Source organism: Hemitrygon akajei, chromosome 5 (genome assembly GCF_048418815.1).
Source record: "Hemitrygon akajei chromosome 5, sHemAka1.3, whole genome shotgun sequence".
Classification (NCBI taxonomy): Eukaryota; Metazoa; Chordata; class Chondrichthyes; order Myliobatiformes; family Dasyatidae; genus Hemitrygon; species Hemitrygon akajei.
In genome coordinates, this window is record NC_133128.1 from 43,368,736 (window position 1) to 43,394,282 (window position 25,547).

General features: G+C 36.4%; 1 protein-coding gene across 1 annotated transcript in view; it reads right to left on the reverse strand.

The window, feature by feature from the left end:
- Nucleotides 1-1,787: 1,787 nt before the first annotated feature.
- The window catches only part of gtf2e1 (general transcription factor IIE, polypeptide 1, alpha), a 59,303-nt gene continuing 35,543 nt past the window's right edge, over nt 1,788-25,547 (reverse strand). Inside the window, exons 3-5 of the mRNA XM_073045367.1 lie at nt 11,568-11,769; nt 9,201-9,433; nt 1,788-5,597 (exon numbers count right to left, since the gene is read on the reverse strand). Of these exons, the coding sequence (XP_072901468.1) occupies nt 5,191-5,597; nt 9,201-9,433; nt 11,568-11,769 (842 nt within the window). The 3' untranslated portion in view covers nt 1,788-5,190. The remainder of the gene's footprint in view (nt 5,598-9,200; nt 9,434-11,567; nt 11,770-25,547) is intronic.

Below are 25,547 nucleotides of genomic sequence, written 5' to 3' on the forward strand. Positions count from 1 at the left end.
GTGAAGTTAATGGGACCCTGCTCCCGTGGGAAATCAGGAAGACCACACAATTCAATTTTGCTGATTCACCAGTCAAATGCCTATCGGATAAAGACTCTTATGGAACCTCTGACAGGATAACATTTATTATAAATTAAATATAATAACTGGCTTACCAAAAAAAAATTGGAGCTATAAAACATAGGAGGATTTTTTTAGCAGTTATCTTGTGATTGTCACACAACCAATGTTTTCCTTGGAGAAGTCTCCTAGCACATTCTGTAGGTCTTCAGATATGTTTTACTACATCAGCATGACATTTAATCCAGTAGTTTATTATATGTCAGTGTCCTGCCGTCTTTCATAATTAGATGTACTCATGTTCAAATACTTTTCTGTAGCAGATTAAATAAAATTTGTATCCTAATAACTACATGCTAAGGACAAATTTCAGACACTTTACAGCACATTAATATATTAATGATTAATTGAGTGTATAGTCATAGGTACACAATTATCAGAGGCTTTGGTATGGAAGAATGAAGAGTGCACTATGTTAAAATTTGCTTGTCCCTTTTCTCTCTTTCCTCATTCTTCTGCTTTCTTCCAAATATTGGCATTTTTTCACCTCATTTGTATTGTTTCTATCTAGCAAATTCAAAAGCATAACATGTCCCATAATCTTTGCAAATACAGTGCAACAGCCAGCAGTCCTTATCAAGATGCTCTCTAGCTAAGGAAAGCTGCCTCCCTTATCCAGCCAGATCTGTACGTGACTGTTGAACCACAGCAATGCAGTTGATTCTTAGCTGGCGTCTGAAATAACCCAGCAAGCCATTCAGTACTTTTCCACAAAATCTCTACATTAGAAAGAAATGGAATGAACCTAACAAATATGAACCAATAAAATTTTCCTAAACACCTAGTCTGCAATATGCAACATCTGAAATATGCACTGCAGTTACTCACAAGATTATTTTGATAGCGCCTCTCAATCCAGTGATCTCTACCACCAAAGACAACAAGTAGCAAGTGAACAAAAATACCATCATCTCGAGTCTCACAATATCCTCTCTTGGAAGTACATTGCCTATTCTCCATCACTGCTGTTTCCAAATACTCAAACTCACTATCCAACAGCACCATAGTAATGTCACCAGAAGGCATATCAATGGTCCCATCTGGCTCACCACCACCACCTTCTCAAGAAGCATCAGGGATAGTCAATTAACGTTGGCCTTCCAATGACAACCACATCACAGAAATGGAAAATACAAAAAAAAGTGTAAACTCATATATTATTGTAGATAATTTTCCACACTGATATGCAACTGGATGACAGTTGTTTTGCTTAGTCCTTTCTGATCTGAAGTTTGATTTGGCACCCTGCAGCCTATTTACATAGTGCTCACTGATAATGAATTAGAAATATTCCTATACTGTTAATCTCGACTGTTTCTAAACCACAATCATTTAATCCTGGCTAATTTTAAACCCCTTAGGAGTTCCTTAATCAATGGAATTTTTGACTGAATTTAACTGCCCCATTTGCATATGTTTGAAAACTTCATTGATGTCTGTGCACACGTTTCTGAGGCAAATCCTTTCTTAAATAATTTTATCAAATGTTCTAAGAAAATCGTTTACTCTTTCCCTTTACATTGTCTGATTTTTATACATTTTTAAATTCTCCGTACTATATCTTCTTTTTAGAAACATTTGACAAATCTCTCGTTATTCGATACTTAAAATTTCACAACAGCATCACAGATGAAATGAGATTTTATTTAAAACAATTGATGACCAAGTTAACATATTGTAAAACCTTTATTCCAAAATATCAAATAAAACAATTGGAAATAACATCATTATATGAATTGATGCTTTGATTTTCCAAGAATATTTTCCTTAAAAAGCAAAGTTTAATTAACTTTAATTGCATACATTTGTAAAGCCCATTAGACTTAAATTATCTTATTTTCACAACAAAATTGTTATGATGTAGTCTCTTTCTGCAAAACTCTTTTATCAATTGATTTCCTTGATATATTTCCTATTTGGGAGCATTTAAGCGAATATATATGTAACTTGAAATCTTTATTTTCCTTCTCTTCCACTTACATATTGAAACAACTCTACTCGTGCTGAAGAAAAATGTTAGGATACTTGAAGGCTCCTGATTTTTTCTGTCCCATTCGATGTATGCTTCGTAATAGTTAATTATGCCTATATTGTGCATAATAAAGCTAAAGACAAAAATATTTTTATGTTCTGTAATGCTGTACTTGGGGGATAGTTAGTAAAAGATTGAAAGGGTATATTCATCGCTCTGCAGTGGAAGTTATAAAATTGTATTTCCCCATCTTAAAATGAGGTATTTATATTTAGTTCATTTGATGGTACTGCACAATACAAATTGTTACAATTAGTTAGTATGTACTTTATGCAAGAGCATAAACTTGGTTATCTATTTTTGTTTTGCAGTTACTTATTTGACAACATTTAACAAATTCATAATCTAGTTACAGGTTGAGTGTCCCTTATCTGGAATGCTCTGGGCTGTAAGTGTTTTGAATTTTGGATTTTGGAATGTATAATGAGATAGCTTGAAATTGCCATAATTTCTGAATTTATGTGCTACTGGTAAGCAGTCTTTGTCTTATACTTGTTCATCACACATATGTACTGATCCAACCATACAGTGTTTTAGATTTTAATCAGCAGTGATCTTAGCAAACTCATTAATGAATTTCTCTGCTGCCTCATGATCAGCAGATACTTTATCACCAAATACTTTAACAATTTAATGCCATGCCTTTTCTTAAATTTCTGCAAACAGCCTATTGTATTATTCACAATTACCTTCAATTTTCAATTTGTCATGATGGAACTTTGCTTGTTTCTTGATGAGCATACCATTAAGCAGCACATGTTCACTATAACAGTGATGAATCCAATCTTTCAATACATATTCAAGTCCTTCAGTTTGCACTTTGTGCAGTGTTTTTCTATTTCTCATTAACTTCTGTTCATTACATGTGTGAGATCACTTCTTGGAACTGTCTGTGGTGTGTGGAGACCTGCACATCACCTGAAAAACTTCCCAGCACCTTGTGGAATTTTGCATTTGTGATATCATGTCAGTGCTGAAAAACATCTTGGATTTCAGAGGCTTTTGGATTTTGGAAATTCGGATAAGGGGTACTCAACTTGTATAATCAGTAGGAATATTACTGCAGCACTTAACTTTTGCCACTGGATGCTGCTAATGAGTTATCTAAATGTTTTGGTTGAATCAAGGTGGACAAATAGCTGGAACTACTCTCCTGCTGACAGTAAGATATTACAAATGAATGAGCTTTGATAGTTTTATACATGTGAGAAAGAACTTGAAAAAATAATCTAGGAAATAATTTATTCCATGGACATTAACACCAGAAATCTAATCTAATCTGAATGATTAATTTTTTTTCAAAAACTTTGAATTCGCCAACAATGTATTAAATACACAAATTACATAAATATTTATTTAATTCCAAGGAAACTGAAGCATCAGGTGAATTGCCTTAAATTGCAGAGTGCAGAATGAACTCCAGATCTAATACTCAACAGCACAGGAAATAAAACAATTTAGTTCTCATTGACTATAAAATAAACTCTGTGTTACATTACTAACAGTTCAATGCAGATTATTTTTCATGTATACATGGGGCAGTTTACCGTACTGGTGTGCTTCTTTGTAACAGAACTTTTTATTGTGATCAAATCAACTTCCCAGAAACATGCAGTAAAGGCATTAATACCCTTTTGTGAACATCATCGATTACAAGACACAAAATAAAATACCGGCTATGGAACATGGCCACAGGTGGGTCACTTAGGAAATTAAAACGCGATAACAAAATCAGACAGCAAAATGGTTAAAAGCTATGATTTCACTCTCAGATTAATTTAAACTGTCAATTACATTACAGGATAGTTACCATCCCCAAGTACCCACTCTGAAGATAGATCATGTCACAGGTGGATACTGAAAATCTTACATAAAAGTAAAAAATACTGGAAATCATTGGCCGGTCAAGCAGCATCTACAAAAGGAGTGGGGGTTGTGGTTACTATTTTGGTTCTCAAAGACCATTAAATTATAAATTTCACTGTGTTTTCCAACCACAAGACCAAAATGAACTGCTGAGCATTTCGAGCATTGCTCATTTAAGATGCATTAGCAGTAAAGTTGTGAAACCCAATTGTATTAAATCAATTAAACATAGTTTTGTTGTAATCTTCTGAACTGTTATATAAAAATTTACTCAGCCACCTTAATATTTCAGCTATTGTATGCAAATTAACCTTAAGATGACATATAAAAACCATATATTTAAACTTTGCTTCTGGTTTGGCACTTGCCCAACTCACTGTAAAACTGTACTGCTCTATAACTTAACATATTTTCATTGTAGATAAAATGTTTTAGGTCAAAATGTTCTCTTGTTCTTCTTGTCACTGATTACCATCAAGGTACAATTCCACAGATGCTAGAGATTGGATGGTATGTAATGCAAGTTTTCATGCCTAGACACTGACTGCCCGTGGCTATACATGCATCAAGGACTCCAAACTAATCCTAATCCTCACCACTCATCTAGGGTAGATTGTTTCAGAAGGGATGAATAAACAGTGATGAAATTTAGCCATCTTAGTTGATTTTCATCTAGCCAAACTAGGAATATAACTCCTTTCTACTGTTTAATCTGAAGTCAACTAGCATAGGTAAGGAATTCAACCAGGAACATTTCCGATTTGTATGCCTGAGAGACAGGGATTTTTGTTGAATTACAGAGGCAATTAGATTGACCAATTTTTCAAAAATACTATTATGAGCACCATCAGCATTTATTATATCCTTCAAACAGCAGGATAAAAAGATGGGTTAGTTAAACAAGGATTTAACAATCTTGGGGATAAATTATGTAATAAAAGGAATAACTATGAAATAAATAGTATAAATGTTATAGGGCACTGCAGCACTTTAGCCTTCTAAAAATACTTTTGTCTTCAAAATACTTCTTAAACACAGCCTGTAATTTTGTTGAGAAAGGAATGCTGTCTCTTAACACTTTGGTAGATATATTTAAAACTGTGGAAACACTGACTAATAAAACCACAGGAAATATTTAGGAACTTCAAAAACGTTTGTTCCGTGGGAACAGGTCATTCATACATATCTTGGAATATTCTTTGTCCCATGGCAATATATGCTTCTTTCTCTTCAGCTGTCATCTGAGCCACTAACCCTTCACACTGGCTGACCTGGCTATATGAATATGGCTGTCCTGCTACCAAAACAGTTGGTTCATCCTCAAACTCTTCATCCTCATCAGCTGCTGCCACTGGGAATGATGCTGCCACTGCCTGTGGTCGAGGTGACTCATCCTCTGATTCACTTGTTTCACTCTCTGAATCACTGGCATTTGAAGTTGGGATTGTAGCAGCTGCAGCTACTGTTGCTGATGTACTTTTCTTTTCATGGATGAGCAATGTTTGCATGACTTCTTCATTTGCTTCAATTGGATTTCCTTTTCCATCACGATCATGATATGAGTCAGCATTCATATCACCTAGAAGATGACAGAAGGCAGAAATTATTCATGTTGGAGTTCCAAAAATAAAATTACTGTAGTTTATTTATTCCTAAAGCAGCAGACTGAATGCAAATGGAATGACTAGAACCAAACAAGTTTTAAAAGATCAGAAACGGTACATATAGAACAGTAATTAGCAGGCACTGAGTTTTTTTCCTACTTTGACAGTCTGGATTAGCCCCTTCCAAGGTGATTAGAAATGTGTTCCCTTCAAGTCAGTCGAATTATAGAGTAACACAGCCCAACTTGTACATGCCAACCAAACATGCCTATCTAAGCCAGTACTATTTGCTCACATTTGCCCAATATCTTTCTAAACCTTTCCTATCCAGGTACTAGTCTAACTGCCTTCATCAACTACTTCTGGCAGCTCTTTCCATACACGCACCCTCTGCATGAAGAATTTGCTCCTCAGGTTCCTTTTAAATCATTCACATCTCACTTTAAACCCATGCTCTCTGTGTTTTGATTCCTTCTTTGGAAAAGGCTTCACCCTGTCTATGCCCCTCATGATTTTATACACACCAAAAGGCACCCCTCCACTCTCATATGCTCCAAAGAATGCCACACCCTATAGCTCAGGCTGTTGAGTCCTGGCAACATTCTTGTAAATCTCCTTTGCGCTTTTTCCAGCTTAATGTTGTCTTTCCTATAACAGTGTGACCAAAACTGGGCGTTATACTCCAGTTGCTGCCTCACCAACATCTTGTACAAAGTAAGTACTTGCCATGTCAAGCTCAGTGATAAAAATCAAAGGAAAAGATAGGAAACAGTATTAACATTAAAGTATTTGCTTTAGTTTAAAGAAGTGGGAGAGTAATTTAAACAGGAACCTCTCATATTTTCTCAAATAATCTTGTAATATCAGGCTATTTTAAATTTTACTTCTTAGCTGAGATCTGTCTAGATACTACTTTCGGTTTGGAATGATATTGTTGATTCAAAGACAGGTTATTAATTTGTTGGTGTTCTCTAAGTAGCATCACTAAAGTTAAGTCCATGCAGGAAAAGATGGCATTACTGGAGGAGGTAGTGGTGGTAGGGAGGACAGACAACTGGAGGTGAAGATACATCAACAGAAGATGATAAGCATGGTATAAAAATAATCTGCAATCAGGTTATGGCGTCAGAAAATGAATTCCTATTATAGCAAGTTAAAAAGAATGAAAAAAACCCACTTGTTTGAATAATGGTGATCTCTAGCAGTCACTTTTAAGGTCTGACTGCAAAAAGGAGCAAAAGAATGAAACAGCTTGTCCAGTGTCTTTTCTCCCCAATTTCTGATCAGTTTTGGAGGCCCCATCGTGGTATAAGCAAGACTAAGACCTTAATGTTTGTTTCTTCTATCTTTCTTCAATTCAATGATCATACAGACTAATAATGGGATGCAAGAAGGAGTTCAGTAATACTGCAATATTTTACAAAGCAACACAAAAAAAATGCTGGAGGAACTCAGCAGGATAGGCAGTGTCTACAGAAATGAATAAACAGTCAACGCTTTGGGCCGAGACCCTTCATCAGGACTGTTTATTAATTTCCTTAGAAGGTGCCTGACCTGCTGAGTTTCTCCAGCATTTTGTGCTTGTTGCTCTAGATTTCCAGCATCTGCAGAATCTCGTGCTGCAATATTTTACACCACTTCCTTGGCTAAAAAGGTTAAATCAAGGTCTAATGGATTCAATAGGACAAAGGGTCTATTTCTGTGCTGCATGACTCTTAATTTTATTTACCTTCAGACCACACGCACATTTACTTTATCATAACTTTATAAGTAGCTGTAAATTAATCATGCTCTCTTAATATGTAGAAAGAATGTGTGAATAGAATGTCCCTGAAATAAGAATATAGCAGGCAATTGTCCATAACTTAAGGAATTTTTGAGCTCAAATTCAATTAGGGAACGGATTTGAAATTTAGAACTCAATGACTCAAGCCAATATTGATCAGCTTAATTAATTCACAGCTGTGGATGAGGTGAACCATTGATTATACAGCTTCCAGCGGGCCTATCTCTGTGGATAAATTATCTAGAGGAAAAATTGGATAAAGAATGCATTAAAGCAGTTGGGAAAATATCAGCTATTGCAACGTCATGCACTTATGCTCAGTAATTGACACTTGTACCTCATAAGCCAAAATGGAGTTCAAGTTCCATGAAAGGAATTCAAACACAAAAGTATGAGCAATCACTCTACTGCATTAACAAGGCACATGCCTTTTTTTTTTAAGATAAAATGCTAAATTGAAGTTATAATACTTTTATTCTCAGGCAGATCACTGGAGTTCTGCCAGTGTCCTGGGCAATACTTCTCTTCTTCCAACACAATGGACTAATTTATTTGGTCATTACCAGGCTGCTCTTGGTGAGAACCTATTTGTGGAAGCTTCTCCAAATTGGGAGTTTGGTGTCACATTTCAAATATTCTGGGAGACAAATCACTGGGGGCATTTGAGTAATATCAAAAATAAAGTAACTGCAGAGTTGTGGAGACAGCTCAGCACATTTGCAAAATCCAGCCTCCCCTCCACAGACCTTGTCTATACTTCTTCAGCCACAGTAAAGCAGCCAGCATAATCAAAGTCTCTATCCACCCAAGTATTCTCTCTTCTCTGCCCCTCCCCCAGTGTACAGAAGATACAAAAGCCAGAAAGCACCTATCACCAGGTCAACAGCTTCTACTACTCTACTGCTAGGAGACTATTGAATAGTCCCGCAGTACAATAAGATAGACTCTTGACCTCACCATCTACCTTGTTATGGCCTTTCACCATACTGTCAGGCTGCACTGCACTTTGTATGTGACTGGAACACTTTATTCTGCATTCTGTTATTAATTTCCCCTTGTAGTACCTCAATGCACTTATGTGATGATATAAACTGTATGAATGAAAACAGTTTTTCACTACACCTTGGCACATGTAATAATAATAATAAACTAACTTACTAATTTTAATGCAGGCTCTTGAAATGGCAAGTACAGCACCCACAAATAGGAATACAATAACATCCTGTTAATTATTTTAGTGATGTTATTTGAGAGATAAATATTGGACAGAAATCTGAGAGAACATTCTATCTCTTCAAAATATCACCATGGGATCTTTTCTGTCTTGGCAATTTGCAGGTAGATCCTCAATTTAATGTTTTATTTAAAAAGACAATGCTTCTAATAGTAAAGCTCGTCCTCAGACAATTTATATCGTCTTAAGCCATTGAAAAGGATCCAAATTCATGACCTTCTGACTGTCAGTACTGAATTATAGCTGATGGTCAGGGATGGAATATTACAATTAAAGACATGCATCATGTTCTTTACGTTTCTTTTATCATTTAAATTGTTACAATTATCAGCAAAACAACTGTGATCCCTGTTGCACAGAGAACTGAAGAATCATAGCTTTATTTAAAAATATCTCAAAAATACAGTGCAAAAACTTGTAAAATGTTCGCAATAGGGACTGCACTCTATAGGTTATTACTAAAAAGAACAAAAAGAATTTTATACTGAAGCAGAGCCAGCATGCACTTTGATACCTTTACAGATAAAACACTAGAAGGGGAGAAAGTCGGTATTTCACCTTCTTGGAGTTCCTCTGAGTCTACAAATGTTCCTCTGACTGTGCTCTCTCTCAGCCAGATTGGTCTCTCCTTAACTGGTTTGCCATCAGAACCAGCTTTGTGCTGAACATCATGTTCTTCCATATTGATGATGACTTTTTGAGTGTAAAGGTCCTCGTATGTGGGTCCTCTATTCACCCAGAGTTCTTTCTGAGAATTCATATTTCCACTGCCAGCACCAGGAGCTCGTTGGCTATTAGAAACAATATTAAACAACAACATTAAATAAAATGTAGTAATATTGGGTTTAGCACCACAAAATGGGAACGAAAAAGCAAAAATTAAAATATTTTATTGCTGTGTTATAGTTTGTATCAATTGAAGAAATTGAGTTTAAGTCAAAAATTAGAGAATAAAGAACAGTATAGCACAGGAACAGGTCAACTGAATAAACTAGTCATAGAATGTTTAATTAAATTAATCATATCTGCCCACACTATGTTCATTTACTTGCATTCTTTGCATATTCATGTGCCTATTTAAGGGCCACTTGAACATCTCTATCTATTTGCCTCTGTGGAAATGCATTCCAGGCAACCATCACTCTGTTTAAAAACCTTGTTCCACACATCTCATTTGAACTTATCCCCTCTCATCTTTCCTGCATGCCCTATAGTATTAGACATTTTGACCATTGGTAAAGGATACCTGCTGCTGTCTAGTCTTCACATTATCAAATAAATTTCTATCAGGTCTCTCATCAGCCTCCAGCATTCCTGAGAAAATGACCCAAGCTTATCCAATCATTTCTTCCAGTGCATGCCCTCTAATCCAGGCAGCATCCTGGTAAATCTTTTCTGCACTCTTAGAGGACTCCAATTTTTTCCACTTTTATTAAGTTCTGTTGGAAAACTCACACTTTATCCTTAGATATTTCTAATTTTATCCATTTTCACTATTCAGTATAAAATGAAAATTAACAATTCCATCCATTACTAAGTACTACAGTTGACATCAGAAAGTTAGTACTGAAACCTACACATAACATTTTGAACCAAAAGATTAGAAGTCTGATGAGCCCAGAAAAAAAACTTAGAATATCAAATGTCTCAGGAGGAGAATCTTCCTCATGAGAAAATGCCACAGTGTACCACTTGTGGAATTGGTTTGCCTCATAAAATCTGTTAATTTTCATAAACTATGTCATCTTCTTGACGAATGACCCAGTTATAAGTTAATTGTTTGTAGGCCACGTACTTCTCCAGCCACTATTGAAATTTGATTTCACACAATCCTCATATTTCTTCATTTGTAATACAGACTACAACCACTCCACCCCCATCATCTCACCCCACCATTACAGCAATGTCAGGGAACAGAAGTTTGCCCTTACAAATTTCTCAAATCACTGTCCAAGGTGCGAGATATGGACATTTGCTCTCAAGGAACTACATGAAAAGAAAGCAAATAGATCAACAGAAAATGCACTCTTTAAACTCAAGTTTCTTGATGCACTCACATTACAGAAGATCACGATGCTATCAGTTTTCTAGGAACTCAACCCACCTGAAATATGTCATCCCTATATGACTTCAAGGAAGCAATTACAGAAAGGCACCCTATTTATAAAATGATACACTGTGAAAGTAATTAGGAGAAGATTTTTTAATAACTTTATTTAATGCTACTTAGAGATATAGCACTGAATAGACCCTGCCAGTCCAACAAGGCGCACTGACTAGCAACCCACCTATTTAACCCCAGCCTCACCACAGGACCATTTACAAAGACCAATTAACCTATTTACTGGTACACCTCTGGACTGTGGGGGGGAAACTAGAACACCTGGACGATACCCACGTGCTTACAGGAAGGACGTAGAGAGTTCTTACAGAGGGCACTGGACATGATCTCCAGTCTAAGATGCCCTGAGCTGTAATAGCATTATGCTAAGCGCTACATTACCATGACGCCAACTGTATGCATAAAAACTATGAAGTCTTTAAGAAATATAATTTTCACCAACTATAATGATGATGATGGAAACATCCAAATAAAAGTTACATACTTTAAAAAGATTCAAAGCAGGAAGATAAAAAGTAAAGACATGAGAAATACTTGCATATAAAATTAATTGAGCTGAAGTATATTTTACCCTAATTCTTATGTTAAGATTTTCATACACTGTGTCAGACATCAGATTTGGGCTTAATACTTGAACTGCTTGTTAAAATAAGTTTCTTTCTGAAGAAGTGCATCCTTGAAAAGCAAAGGAAAATATGCCGGCCGTTCATCTTTCCCAATCTTAAATGACCCAAAACACAGCCAAGCTTTTTGTATCTTTCATGCTTGGTAGAACAAAAAAGATATTTAGAATGCAAACTAACCTTGCTCTAAGTGATGGAATTTCTGTTGGCTCTGGCTCGAGGATTTCATAGGCCAGGTTAACATCTTCAGTTTCTCGCAATAGGGCATAGATTGGTTCAATCTGTTCATTGAATCTTGCCAAAAGTGTTCGGGCATCTTTCTTTGGTAATGCAGATTCATCTTCCTCAACCTCAGTTTGACAGAAAGTGCACCGGAATGTTCCTGCAAGGACAAAATAGATTTTCTGTTAAAATTTCCCCCAATAAGAATGCCTTGAATCAATAAATTTTGGGCTGATACACTCGATGATTTATTTTGAATTGTGACACTAAGAACAATAGAAAACAGTGAATGCCAAATTGAAATTACCTGGAAAACAAGAGTAAATGTGGAAAGGCTGGTTGAACATAGTGACACTATGAATGTAGCCTTGGGATTGGCAATAAGGTAGAGGGATACTATTTCCATGCAAATTATCATAGCTTTATTTTTTTAAACTTCTCGTTTCCTTTCCAGATTCACTGCTTTTTTGTTTGTTTAATTCTCTGTTTCATTACTCTACAAGCTTTTTTATTTAATTTGTATTTATTCCATAATAATTGCATTCATTTCATAATATTTTTTAATATATGATACATAACATCATGCAAAATTAAACCAACAATGAATCTCAGCAAATTGGATAATTTCCTGTAGGATGTGGGCGCTTTATTGGGGCAATTAAAATTTTATGAAAATTATTTCAATTTTCATGATGTGTCTAAAGATTCTTAGTGGTTTTCTCATTAACCAATTCACAGAGTAACAAGGCTCCCAAATATTTTCAAATTAAAAATGTTCTCTTCTTGCTGCTGTCATCAGGAAGAAGGTACATGAACCTCAGGTCTCACAGCACCAGGATCAAGAACAGTTATTACCTCTCAACATCAGGCTCTTGAACCAGAGCAAATTACTTCACATAACTTCACTCATCCACACTGAACTGTTCCCACTGAACTAGGAGACACAACACAAAATGCTGGAGGAACTCAGCAGGCCAGCAGCACCTATGGAAAAGAGTATAGCTACAGTTGACTTTTCGGGCCAAGACCCTTCATTAGGACGGGGAAGAAGGCTGAGGAATAAGAAACTGGGAGAAGGGAGGAAGAACCAACAAAGTGATGGGTGAAACTGGGAGGGATGAAGTAAAGAGCTGGGAGGTTGGTCGGTGCAAGAGATACAGGGGGAATCTGATAGGAGGACAAAAGGCCATGTTAAAAAGAAAAGGGGGAATACCAGAGGGAGGTGATAGGCAGGGAGGTGAGTTAGGGAAATGGGAATAGGGAATGGTGAAGGGGGGGCATTACCTTTTCTTTTTATCTATGGCGTTCTGTCCTTTCCTATCAGATTCCCCCTGTATCTCTTGCACCGACCAACCCCCCAGCTCTTTACTTCATCCCTCCCAGTTTCACCTATCATCTTGTGATCCTTCCGCCCCCCCCCCCCCCCTTACACTGACTCCTCCTCATCTTTTATTCCAGTCCTGATGAAGGACTTTGGCCTGAAACATTGTCTGTACTCCTTTCCATAGATGCTGCCTGGCCTGCTGAGTTCCTCCAGCATTTTGTGTTGTGTACCTTCACCTCATGTTCTCAATGTTTATTTCTTATTTATAATTATTTCATTTTTTCTCTTTTTTTTGTACTTGCAGAGTTTGTTGCTTTTCTTTGCACATTGGTTGTTGTCCGCCCTGTTGGGTATGGTCTTTCATTGATTCTATTGTGATTTTTGTTATTACTGTGATTGCTTGCAAACACAGGAATCTCAGGGTTGAGTATGGTGACTTTGATAATATATTATTTTGAACTTTGACCAAGAAGTTGATATTTTGAACTAAGTGATATCTCTAGGATTGCTCTGGAGATAAATGTTCCTATGCAGACATTCCTGGTGCTAAATACCTGCTTGTTATTTCCAAACTCACACTTATGCACTCACATATACTGTATACAACTACATTCAAAGTACCAGAAAACCATTTAATTTTACAATAGTAAAAGGGATGGAATTAACAGTAGTGTGCAGACTGTCATAAAGGGAATTGGATGACCTGCTGTCAGACTCAGAAGGCTGAACCCTTCAGTCTGCTCCAGTATTTAATGCCAGCAGTGAAGTCCATGTTTGCTGAGATTCCCAAAGCAACATGCTGGAGAAATCATTTCACTCTTCCATCATGATCACCAGGACAGACTCGCCAGAGTGTGAGTGCGCCATGGTAGTGTAGTGGTTAGCTCAACGCTATTGTAGCTTGGCGTGTCGGAATTCAGAGTTCAATTCTGGCATCCTGTGTAAGGAGTCTACGTGTCCTCCCCATGGAATGTGTCAGTATGCTCTGGTTTCCTCCCACAGTCCAAAGGCGTATCGTTTGGTAGGGTAATTGGTTATTGTAAATTATCCTGTGGCTGGGGTTGAAGGGCCTACTCCACGCCATATCTCTAAATAAACAAATAGTACATAGACAGGAGAGTGTAGCACTTGGGATTCTCAACATTGATACAAGGCCCATTAAATCTCATGATATCAGGGCAAACATGGGCAAGGAAACTTTTTCCATCCTCCTGATTACCACCTACCACTTCTTCATGGATGGAGGATGCTCCTCAATGTTGAACAATACTTGGAAGCAGCAATGAAGGTAGCATAACACAAGAGGTTTTCTGGGCAGGAAACCTCAGTGTCTATCTCACAGATGACAGAAAGGGTTTGTTGTAATTAGGGTGTGACCAACATTAGAGATAAACTTATTTGAACCAGTCCATATGCGGCAGAAGCATTTATCCTTGATGTCTTGGAAAATGTGACTGCTGCAGAAAGGGCAAACTGTAGTCTTCACCTTGAGGATACACTCCACCATAATCACACTAAACAGGGTAATCCTGATTCAATGGGGAGTGGCAAAGGGCATACTGGAAGTAGTACTGACCCTATCTAAACCTGAGGTGCCAATACACAACATATATGCTAAATACCAAAAGCATAATACAATAGATCAGTAGAATGGGTAAAGACACAGCTCTGCAGACCTGCCATTTTTTATCACTAATGATAGTGGAACAGTAAATATAAGGGGATGGATCCAAGGATGTTCTAATTCTCAATGATAAACAGGGCTTAAAATGTGTGCACCAAAAACAAACTGAAGCATTTGCAATCATACTCAGCCAGAAAGACTGAGTGGAGAATCCATCTTTGCTTCCTCCTGAGATCCTCACCATCAACAATGCTAGTCTTCAGCCAATTTCATTCAATCTAAATGATATCAAGAGACATTAACTGATCCTCCACAGTCCACTTGGGTAGTAATTTGAGAAGAAATTACTTCTCATCCCATTCCTGAATGGCCATCTAGTTATTCTGAGACTGTCAGCTCCAGTTCTAGCCTAGTGAAACTGTAATTTCTTATTTATATCATCAAGCCCCTTATAAATTTGGTAAGCTATCGGGAGCAGGCAATGTCCAACAATAAAAAAAAACCCGCACTTCAGAACTAACCACTTATCTAGACCAACAGTTTCTGTATCATCATAACAATGGCTTTAGTAATACAGGTAGGAGTGAAGAGATCTAAAAGGGAGTTCAGAAAGAGGTCAAAACAGCAGAACCTCGAAGAGTATAATTCCAAAATAATACCTGATGTTACATCCTAAACAAAAACAAGAACAGAAAGAGGAGCAAGTCAGCGAATAGAACAACTGAATGTCAAGCTGGAGAAAAGGTGCAGAGGTGAAGGCTTTAGACTTCTTTGGACTATCTCCATACAATTATTTTTGCTATTTTGTCCAAATAATCACAAATAGAATCTGAAGTACAAAATACACATTATTGCAAGAGCATGTAGCTAGCTGTTCAAACATAGAGCAAGTCACAAGTCATAAATTGGAAATTAGGGTAACATTAAATGCAAAGGATATTTAAAATCAAGAGCACCCCCATATTGCCTTCATTTTTGCAAAAGAAAACACTTGCTCAATTTGCAATATAGTTAATGATATCTAAAATTTGAAAATAAAAATGATTATAATTATTTCACAGGGTTCAGCAGATGTTGGAGATGGAGGGGGGAAAGATGTTGATCACATTTTGAAAATCGTAGGTGGCAAGAATATGACATGTCACAGATTAAATAAAAGCTTGAATCATTTAATTTGCTTTTTTGCTCATTTATATTGTGTTTGGGTTTACATTATATGTGTGGGATTTAAACACACACTTTGCCTTTTCAATACTTGACTCTACTGTGCGTTCATTTATGTGTCCCAGTTCTCATGTTGGGGTACGATGACACAAACATGAGTACGTCCATGCGTCAACCTTCAACTGTTAGCCTTGGCAGAGAATGTAGCTAAACTAGTCAATAGGAAAACAACTGCGGCCAACATTACTCTCGTTCAAGGCGCGCGTTCATGGGAACCTTGGCTGATGCTCACATTCCAACATCAAAGGCTTCATGGCCATTTCTGAGCTCCATGTCTGTTTATATCACTATGCACATCTCTACCTGGCCTTTACTTAAATGATGGGCCTATTAAGCTTAAAAAGGATTGATAAGTATTTAGGTGTATTTTACAATTTAGTTATTTCATGGTCACCACTACCGGTATTAGCCTCTTATTCCAAATTTATTTAGAGACCAGAATATAAATCCCCCAGCTGCTCTGGTGAGAACAGATGCCTGGATTAATAGTCTTGCATTCTGAAACCATGCCAGTAACATAATTCGTGTGCTGCCATATCCCTTCTAAACAATGCTTATCAGTACTACTTTTCCCATGAGTAACAATGTTCTGGAGCCTAATTGTTCTTTCCCACTGACTTCTATCTAATATGACGGTTAGGAATCCCAACACCACTAATTGACAGAAATATAGTGGATATGAAAATACCTTCAAAGTACATGGGACTTCCACCTAAAGCACTCCCAAGATAATGAATTTAAGGGATCTAATTTTGGCTTTACAAATTTGTTAAGATCTGATCAAAGCATTCCTAGATGTTTTGTAGCTTCATTATTCTTCCTTAGGGAAACACTGCACCTACAGAAAAATATTACAAATTATATTGTTATGATACTGCTTGGGTGTTGACAAATATCTTCTGAGCCAAAACAAACTGAGCACTAATTTTGACAAATTCCATAAATTCTTTAACAAACTACTGGAAATAACAAAGAAAAAAATACTGTAGAATGAAACAAAATGGAATAAAATTACAATAGAAGCCACAACAATGTATATTATATGAAAGCAGAAAAGGACTTTCAATTATGTCAGAAAAATGCCTTTCAACGTTTGAAGCTCTTAGAATTAAAAAATCACCATTTCTATTTAAGACCAGCAGTTAACAGGCCATATTACTCTATCAGGATGTAAATTATTCACTTTGCCATCTGTCTTTTAGTTTATTTTAGGACAAAGCCAGGAATTGCCAAGTGAAGACACGGCACACAGTGGAGCTCCCCCTGATGCTGCTCTCTGCAGGACTGAAAGTATCAGCACCTCTCATGTGCATAAAAAAGTGAGAAGGACGGAAAACAGATGGCACCAACCACAAGATATGCAACCCAGACTGCTGAGAAACCTGCATCTTTCCATCTGGACTGTCTCAGCATAAAGAATAAACTCTTGTTAAGCTGCAGTCTTAACGGTATCTATGTCCACCAAAGATTGTTGACTATTTTCAATATAAAACAATAGATTTAACCAATAACATTAATAAAATTAACACTATGCAAAACAATAAAATCATTATCAATAAACACAACCAGTAATTGTAGTTTTGGAATATTCAGGATTTGGACCTCCCAACATTTGCATTTTTTATGTATTTATTTAGCAATACAGAAAAGGAATATTGCCCTGTTCACATCTATTACCTCAGAAGTGAAATGCAACATGTTATAGGTCTTTAAAATTAAACATAAAACCAAGATTTTCGCAGCCACTTGTCCGATAGACTGATTAATGCTGGGAAGGTCCTTTAAAAATGCCCAATAATGGATCTGGGTTGGAATATTCACTGCTCTGAACCTGTGAAAATGGATTGAGTAACACCAAAAAATACAGTATTTCAAAATCGTCCTATCTACCACAAGGAATCTGAGTTAGTTGCACTAAATTTCTAACTGGAGTTAAAAAAACATCCATCTTAGTCAAGAATAAATGATTATGCAAACAACCTTTATTTTGATGTGTCTTTCTTTTGTGATTTATGCAAAATGTAAAAGAATACTCATGTTTCATCAAAATAATCTTAAGATTGATCTTTTTTCTGTTTGACTAACTGATTTAAAAACACCTAGCCTAATAAATAACACTGCTGCTAAGAGGCTGAATTAACCTTTTCTTCTGATTATGAATTAACCCATTTAATGTCAGTTCTGAGTATTATCCCCAAGTAAGGAAATCATTGCAATAAATGTGTCTATGGGGTTAATCACAATGGTAAATGAAACAAATCAAAAGGCAGTATATCAGAAAAAACTCCGATTCTGCTTGTGGCAGAAAAAATAAGTATACGTTTCAGAAGTTCGAAGAATCTTCCCATCAGCTAAGGAATATGCATTAACTCATTAACTTTGTATGTATATCTCTGAAAGGTGTCCAACATCCCAAAGGGAGACTAGACAATACTCCACGGCTTTGCAGAAGGATTGTCATAAGAAACCAAGAGATCTTTATGGGAAGAATTACCGGTAACTATTTTCAATTCTGATCCAGATATTGGGTAGACTCTGAAACTAAGTTGTTTGAAAGTATTTGGGCTAATGATAATGCTACATCCAGTCAGGGAAAAATTAAGATGAACAAAGCAAAGAAAGAAAAGATATGGACATTCTAGTGGACCCATTTTAAAGTAAAGGCTAGAGTGAATAGGTTATTGGGAGGCATTCAAAATCAGTTTCTTTTTTGTACTTGTTCATGGCCTTCAACAGATTTCACCTGGAACATGGTGCTTAGTTTTAGTCTGCTACTTTCAGTGATACTGAAGTTTTGGAAGAGTGTAAACAAGGACCTCTGTACTAGTTAGAAGTAACAGCCAAATATTACTGGGGCACGCAATCTGCCAAAAACATGCCGCAGCTCAGAACCAAATTCATATATGTTCCTGACACTCCATACTTCGATCACAACTTTTAACATTGTTGTTTTTGAAAATCAAAGAACACTGGTAAAGATCTTTGCAGATGTGGCAAATCGGAAATAAAAGCAATAATTGCTGGATGAGCTCAGCAGATTGCATAAAATCTGCAAAGAAAGAAACGGTTAATCCTTTGAGTCAACATCAATGATTCTGCTAGTGGTGGGCAGAGACTCTAGCCTGGTGAAATTGGCAGTGACCTAAATTTCCAGGTCCTCTGGTGAAATCCACACAGATTAGTTGCCTTCAGTTTTTATTTCAGATTAAATTATTTTAGTCAGATTTTACAGTTTCGTTGTAGTATGATTGCTTTTTTCTAAGTAATTAGAGAATAAGAAATGTCCAATTGTACCAATACTTTGCTAATTTTAGAACCTTGTTTATTTATACATACAATTGGCTACTGCAATCATTGATAAAAAGAATGGTTCAAGTGAAAATTTCAAATGATGAATATGAACTACATAGTTTGAGATTGGATGATTTGCAGCTTCAGAGAACCTGAATGGGTGGAATACAGGTCTCAGACTTCTCCCAAAGTTTGTATCATTAGTACTATGGTGAAGTCTGTTTGTGGAAGTAGTTTTTTAAAGCCATTGTAAGAACCTTTAGGCTTGTATTCAATAATTTTGAGATCGTATTTATGTAAGGGAATATGATGCTTACCAAGAAAGAGTATTGTATCACAAATACATACTATAGTATAATTGAATCTGAATTGAATTGAATTGAATTTCAGTTTATTGTCATTTAGAAACCACAACTGCAATGCAGTTAAAAAAATGAAACAACGTTCCTCCAGAATGATATCACAAAAGCACATGACAAAACAGACTACACCAGAAAGTTCACATAACGTTTGGCAATCTCCAAATCCAGAGTCCGGAGAAGCTGCTGCGTATTAATATCGCGCTACCATCTTAGCACATTCCCCGGAAAGGAGCTCCAAACCCACCAGACAAAACAAGACTACCCAGACACACCAAGTCAAGAGACCAACTCTACCACCCAACAAACCAAAAAAACTATATAATGACAGTTATATAACAGTTGGTGCAGGATGGTAACATAGTAGTTAGCACAATGTTTTACAGTGCAGGTGACCTGGGTTCAATTCCCACCGCTGCCTGTAAGGAGTTTGTATGTTCTCCCCATGACCATGTGGGTTTCTTCCAGATGCTCTGATTTCCTCCCACAGCCCAAAGATGTCCTGGTTGGTAGGTTAATTGGTCATTGTGAATTGTCCCATGATTGGGCTGGGGTTAAAACCAGGATCGCTGGCAGCGTGGCTCAAAGGGCCAAAAGGGCCTATTCCTCACCGTATCTCAATAAATAAATAGAAACTTCAGTATTCATGTCTATTGTCAATTTTCTACATGGGTACCAGAAATCTCATTACAACAGTATTTTTGACTGATGAAGTGGGCTGACAATGTAGATTCCTTTAAAGCCATAAATCTTTTATCCACTTAATTCCCATGGTCAAGTGCATTGAATGAGTCTGAACAGCTGCTTAGAGAAGGCTGACTTTGATTGGACACCTGTTTCTAAATCCCCAGCTCTTTCTTTAAAGAAAAGGGTTGTTAAATGAGCAGGTAATAATGGTCTTTCTTTTTTAAAACAACAGATCTAAAAATGATTAAAGAAGGATAGGCAAAATGTCGGCACAACCCAAGCACCCAGTTTATAGGGGCATGATGTAAATGTGGTCACATTCTCAAATAGAAATCTGGGGAATTGCATGTGCCTTTACTACAGCTAATTTCAACAATATCACATTGAAAAAGAAATGCCATTTCCAGCATAGCTAAAAGTCAGTCCACACCAGTGATTTTCCTGATATTTCTGATTTTCTCATATTTCTTTTCTGATTTTGCAACCAGCAGGACATATAAGGGGATCTGGTCCTAAAACAAGAAGTTATTAAACAAAATTAGAGGACATGATATGAGAGTAATAGACTGGCTTGAAGTAAGGACAGCTTAATGTACAGAAAACCGAGAGTGGGAATAAATGGCTAATTTTTCTTGAGGGGTGCTAAAAGGATCAGTGCTAGAGCTGCAGATATTCACAATCTATATCTATGGTTCAGATAAGGAGATTAAAGTATAATATATCCAAACTTGCTGGGCAGCAGTGTAGGTTGTGAGAAGAATGCAAATAAGCTTCAGGGGATTTGGACGGGCTAGAAAATGGAAGAAGTCTCCATGTAGGCTATGTGGGAAAAATGTGATGTAATCTAGTAAAATAGTGGATTTTTTAAAATGGTAAGAGATTGAGAGTTGTTGATGCTCGGAGGGATCTGAGTGTCCATGTACACTCAGAGTGTTATGTTGGCTTTACTGGCAAGAAAATTTAAGCACACGCGTAAAGACATCTGTCCGCAATTACAAAGGGCAATGATAAAGCCACACTTGGATTATTATGTATTGTCATCTCCCCATTTAAGGAAAGATATATTTGCAGCAGAGATTGAAGGCAAATTCACCAAATCAATTTTGCTTTCTGCGCCTATAAACATTCTAGAGGCTAGAAGAATGAGAGGAGATTTAAATGAAACATACAATATTTGTACCTATTGTATTTGACATATTAGATGCTGGAATGACATTGGCTGGAGTGTAAAGAATCAGAGAATAGAGTTTCAAAACAAGGCACATTGAGATGAGATGAGCCAGAGAGTGGTGAATCTAAGGTAATCTTTACAGACACACATGGTAGTCTAATGGTGGGCAGCACAGTAGTGTAGCAGTTAGCACAACGCTTTACAATACCAGCGACCAGGGTTCAATTCCCACTGCTGACTGTAAGGAGTTTGTACGCTCTCCCTGTGATAGCATGGGTTTCCGCCCACAATCCAAAGATGTATCGGTTGGTAGGTTAATTGGTCATTGTAAATTGTCCTGTGATTAGGCTAGGGTTAAATTGGGGTTGCTAGCTGGCTTGGCTCAAAGGGCCGCAAGGGCCTATTCTGCACTTTATCTTAATAAATAAAAATAAATAAATATTAGTAGAACCAAGGGATATGGGGTTAGTGTAGGAAATTGATCTAGAAGTAAATGACCAGCCACGATTGTACTGAATAACTGAGCAGGTACAAGCAGACAAATGACCTCTTCCTGAACCCAGCAGTTAAAAGCAATTTTTTCTGTGGTTATGTAACAAAGTTATGAAGTTCAAAAGATTTTGAACTTGAATTCAGAATCAGATTTGTTATCACTATCTTACAAGGTGTAAAATTTGAATGTTTGTGGCAGCAAAGCAGTGCTGTGCAAAGACATAAAATTACATAATAAATAATGCAAAGAAAGGAATAATCAGGTAGTGTTCATGGATCATCTGGGAGTCTGATGGTGGAGGGGAAGAAGATCAATTACTCTACATTGCCTTTGAACATCTGAGTTGGGAAGGTGAAAAGATTCTTGATTAAAAGTGTGCATATGAATGAAGAACACATATTGAAGGCAGTCATAGATGAATTAGCCTACTATTTTCTACACAAGCTTACAATAAAAATGGATAAAAGAAGCTACTGGAAACTTCTCTTTGCCTGTGCATGTCTACCATCCAAGAGCTTCAGAACAAGATATCAGAAAAGTAGGAGCCTATTGTAATATTCTGAATAAGTTCCTGAAATACTCTGTTGATCACGACCACCAACGACATTGGGTAGGGAGAAATTTACCTGTGTTTTATGTCAGACTAGTGTAACTGCTGCCTCAGTTTCAGCAATCTAGGCTCAATCGCAACCCTCCAGTGCTGTCTCTGTGAACATGCATGTTCTTCCTGTGGCACTACGGGCTTTCTCCAGCTGCTCTTTTTACTCTCATCCCAAAGATGTGCAGATTGGTAGGTTAAATGGCCATTGTAAATTGCTTCTAGTATTTAAATGAGTGATAGAATCTTGGGAGAACTGAAGGGAATGTGGGGTGAATAAAATGGGATTAGTATTAGCCAGCGTACAGCCAAAGTGGTGCAGCACTGAAAACAGATCCTGTGGCTCACTGAGTTTACATCCTTTCTGTTTTACACTAATTCTACTTTAACCCATTTTAGATCCTTGATGGGCCAAGGAGTCTGTTGCTGTGCTCCTTGACTCCACAGGATAAATGCATGGCTGATTATGGTTGATACACAAGATTATGAATTACAAAGATTACAAATTTACAGGAAAGGATATTGTGAGCTTTAAAACAAAGAAAATAATTTTAACTATGAGATCTTAGTGAATTTAGAGCTCACGTGAGTCGGGATAGCACTTCTGTGTCAGTGAGGATATGCAAAAGGAAGATTTGAACGAGTCAGTGTTTGAGAAGGATGGCAGATAAGAAACAGAAATACTAGTGAATGGATCAGAAGCAGATGGGCCAAGTAGCATTGGAAGCAGGCAAATTTGTGGAGGTGGATGCAGATTTCTAAGATGTAGAAGAAATGAAGTTCAAGCTCATTCCACTGTCAATATTGTGAACAATCTGATTTGATCAAAAATTCTAACACTGATCCAATATTTTTTAATCTATAGCCAACATTAAAACAAATTGACAAAACATTATCACAAATACTATGTTTTAATGCATTAATCAGTTCTAAGTGCAAACATTGAGGTCTAATCCAAGTGAGCTCAGCAAAACAATACGTATTGAATTCAAGCAAGCTTTAATCATTAAATGATATTCATGGTTCTTTGAAATTTGCTAGTAAATCATATCTTTTGGATAGTTTACAAAAGTAATTGTATAGAAAGTCCATACTTTCAAAACTTAATATATTTAACAGTAGGGAATGTATAATCTTGTTCAACTGAATACATCATACAAGATATAGCTTCTAGCTGCCAAGTTCTTCTTTTGGTAACACAAGGCAACAGAGTAATATTTTTGGTGTAATATTAGATTTGACAAATATCTTGCAAGTAAACAGACTACAATTCCTCAGAATTACCAAATTACTAGATAAATATCCTATTTAATAACCACTGTTTTTCGTTACTTATTTCACCAGTTCCAAAATTGAAGGATAAAGCCATTAAGATGAATTGCTATTCGAACTGCTCTTTGATAGAACATTGCATGTCGCATTAAATAATTCCCTTTCTTTGTAAGCAACTAGAATGAAACATAAGACAATTATTTTTATAAGACTCAAAATATTTAAATCCCTGCTTTCATCTTTGAGGTGCACTACTTCACAGCAAGCTGTTGTTTGTTGTAGTATTACAATATCAACCAATTCAATGAAACAATAAAGCTTCAATGTTACACAGATTAAATTGAGACCTGTTCTATGTAACCTGAACGGAACACCATTAAAAGTATATATAAGCTATGAACAACTATTTATGCATGCACCTTGACAAAGGAAAACTGATGAAAAGAGAAAAAAAAACAATTTTTTTTCTATAACAGTTTTTTTAAAGGACTGCCATGTTTAACTGCACATAGGATTTTGGCAAGAAAAAATGAGGAGGGCTCCACAACATTAATGAACCAAAACGCAAATTTTATTTGCAAAAATATAGCAGATCATTTCATTCAAGTAAATTATTAATAAAATATTTGTAAGAGGCTACTAAAATTGGGCTGTATATCCTCAAGCATTTCAGCCTAGCTCTACTGCATTTTCAAAGTGAATTGCAAGGGAATTTTACTGCAATCAATGACATCAGCTTCTGTAGAGAATTAGATTTTACTGGTCTGTTGTTAGTATGGAGCAAGAACAGACAAATAAGCAGTTTCTGAATGTTGAATGTCTATCAAATCAGCAAGAGGGAAATAATGTTTTAATATTTACTGAATTTATTTACTTTTAGTGCAGATAGATAAACCAAGTACTAAATTATCTAATATTAGTCTGCCACATGCCCTTGTGGAAATAAAAAGCCTTATTTTTTCAACTCAGCTTTAAAAAAAAGTAATTATTTAGTAAATTGCTGGCAGCCAGACTAAATCATCTGCCTACCAATTAGATGCAAGCAATCAAGTCTGAGAACTGTCATTTATTGCCATCTGCCATATAGGAAAAGATAGTTACCTATTTTTCAGCAAAATGAATGAAATAAATTTCACAAACATTTTTAAGGGATTGATGGAAATGGGGGAAGAAGGGAAAGCAGATAATTAAATATTATTCCTATCAAGTAAACAGTTGAACAGATTCCAATTCTGTTGTAGATAGAAGGTCAAAAAGAAGACCAAAACCTTACTGATTGTGCTAAATACAGTGTTATAAATCATATAAGCTTGGAAAGAGACCCTTAAGTCCAACTGGTTCACACAGACCAAGATGCCATTCCAAGCTAGTCCCATTTGCCTGTGATTGGACCATATTCTTTAAACTTTTCCCATCCATGCAGCTCTTGTTGGCAGAATAGTTGGGCTACAATAAAGCTTATAAGAGGGAATCAAATTATACATAAATGGCTTAAAAAAGAAAAAATAATATATTTTGTCATACATAATAGTGAATAAAAAAAATTTCAATTTTTGTTACACTTGCAGTTTTCAACTTGTAAGTTTACTCTTCTAGATCACTAACCTCACAATTACCATCAGCACGAAGATAAGCTGCTATACACCAAGCTAACAAAGATCTGGACAATTTCCCTGCAACTCATGGTTAATCCAAATAAAAAATGGCAACCTGAAAATGAATATGTGCCTAGTAACTTAATAGAGTAAAAGGAAAAGAGGAGACTGACTGGTAAGGAGACTTGTTATCTACTTTTATTTGGGGAAACAGCAGGAAATGATATTAGATTTAAAAGACAAATACAAATTAGAGTGACTCTTAATAGGTCTGGATCAATTTATCAAGCAATATTTATC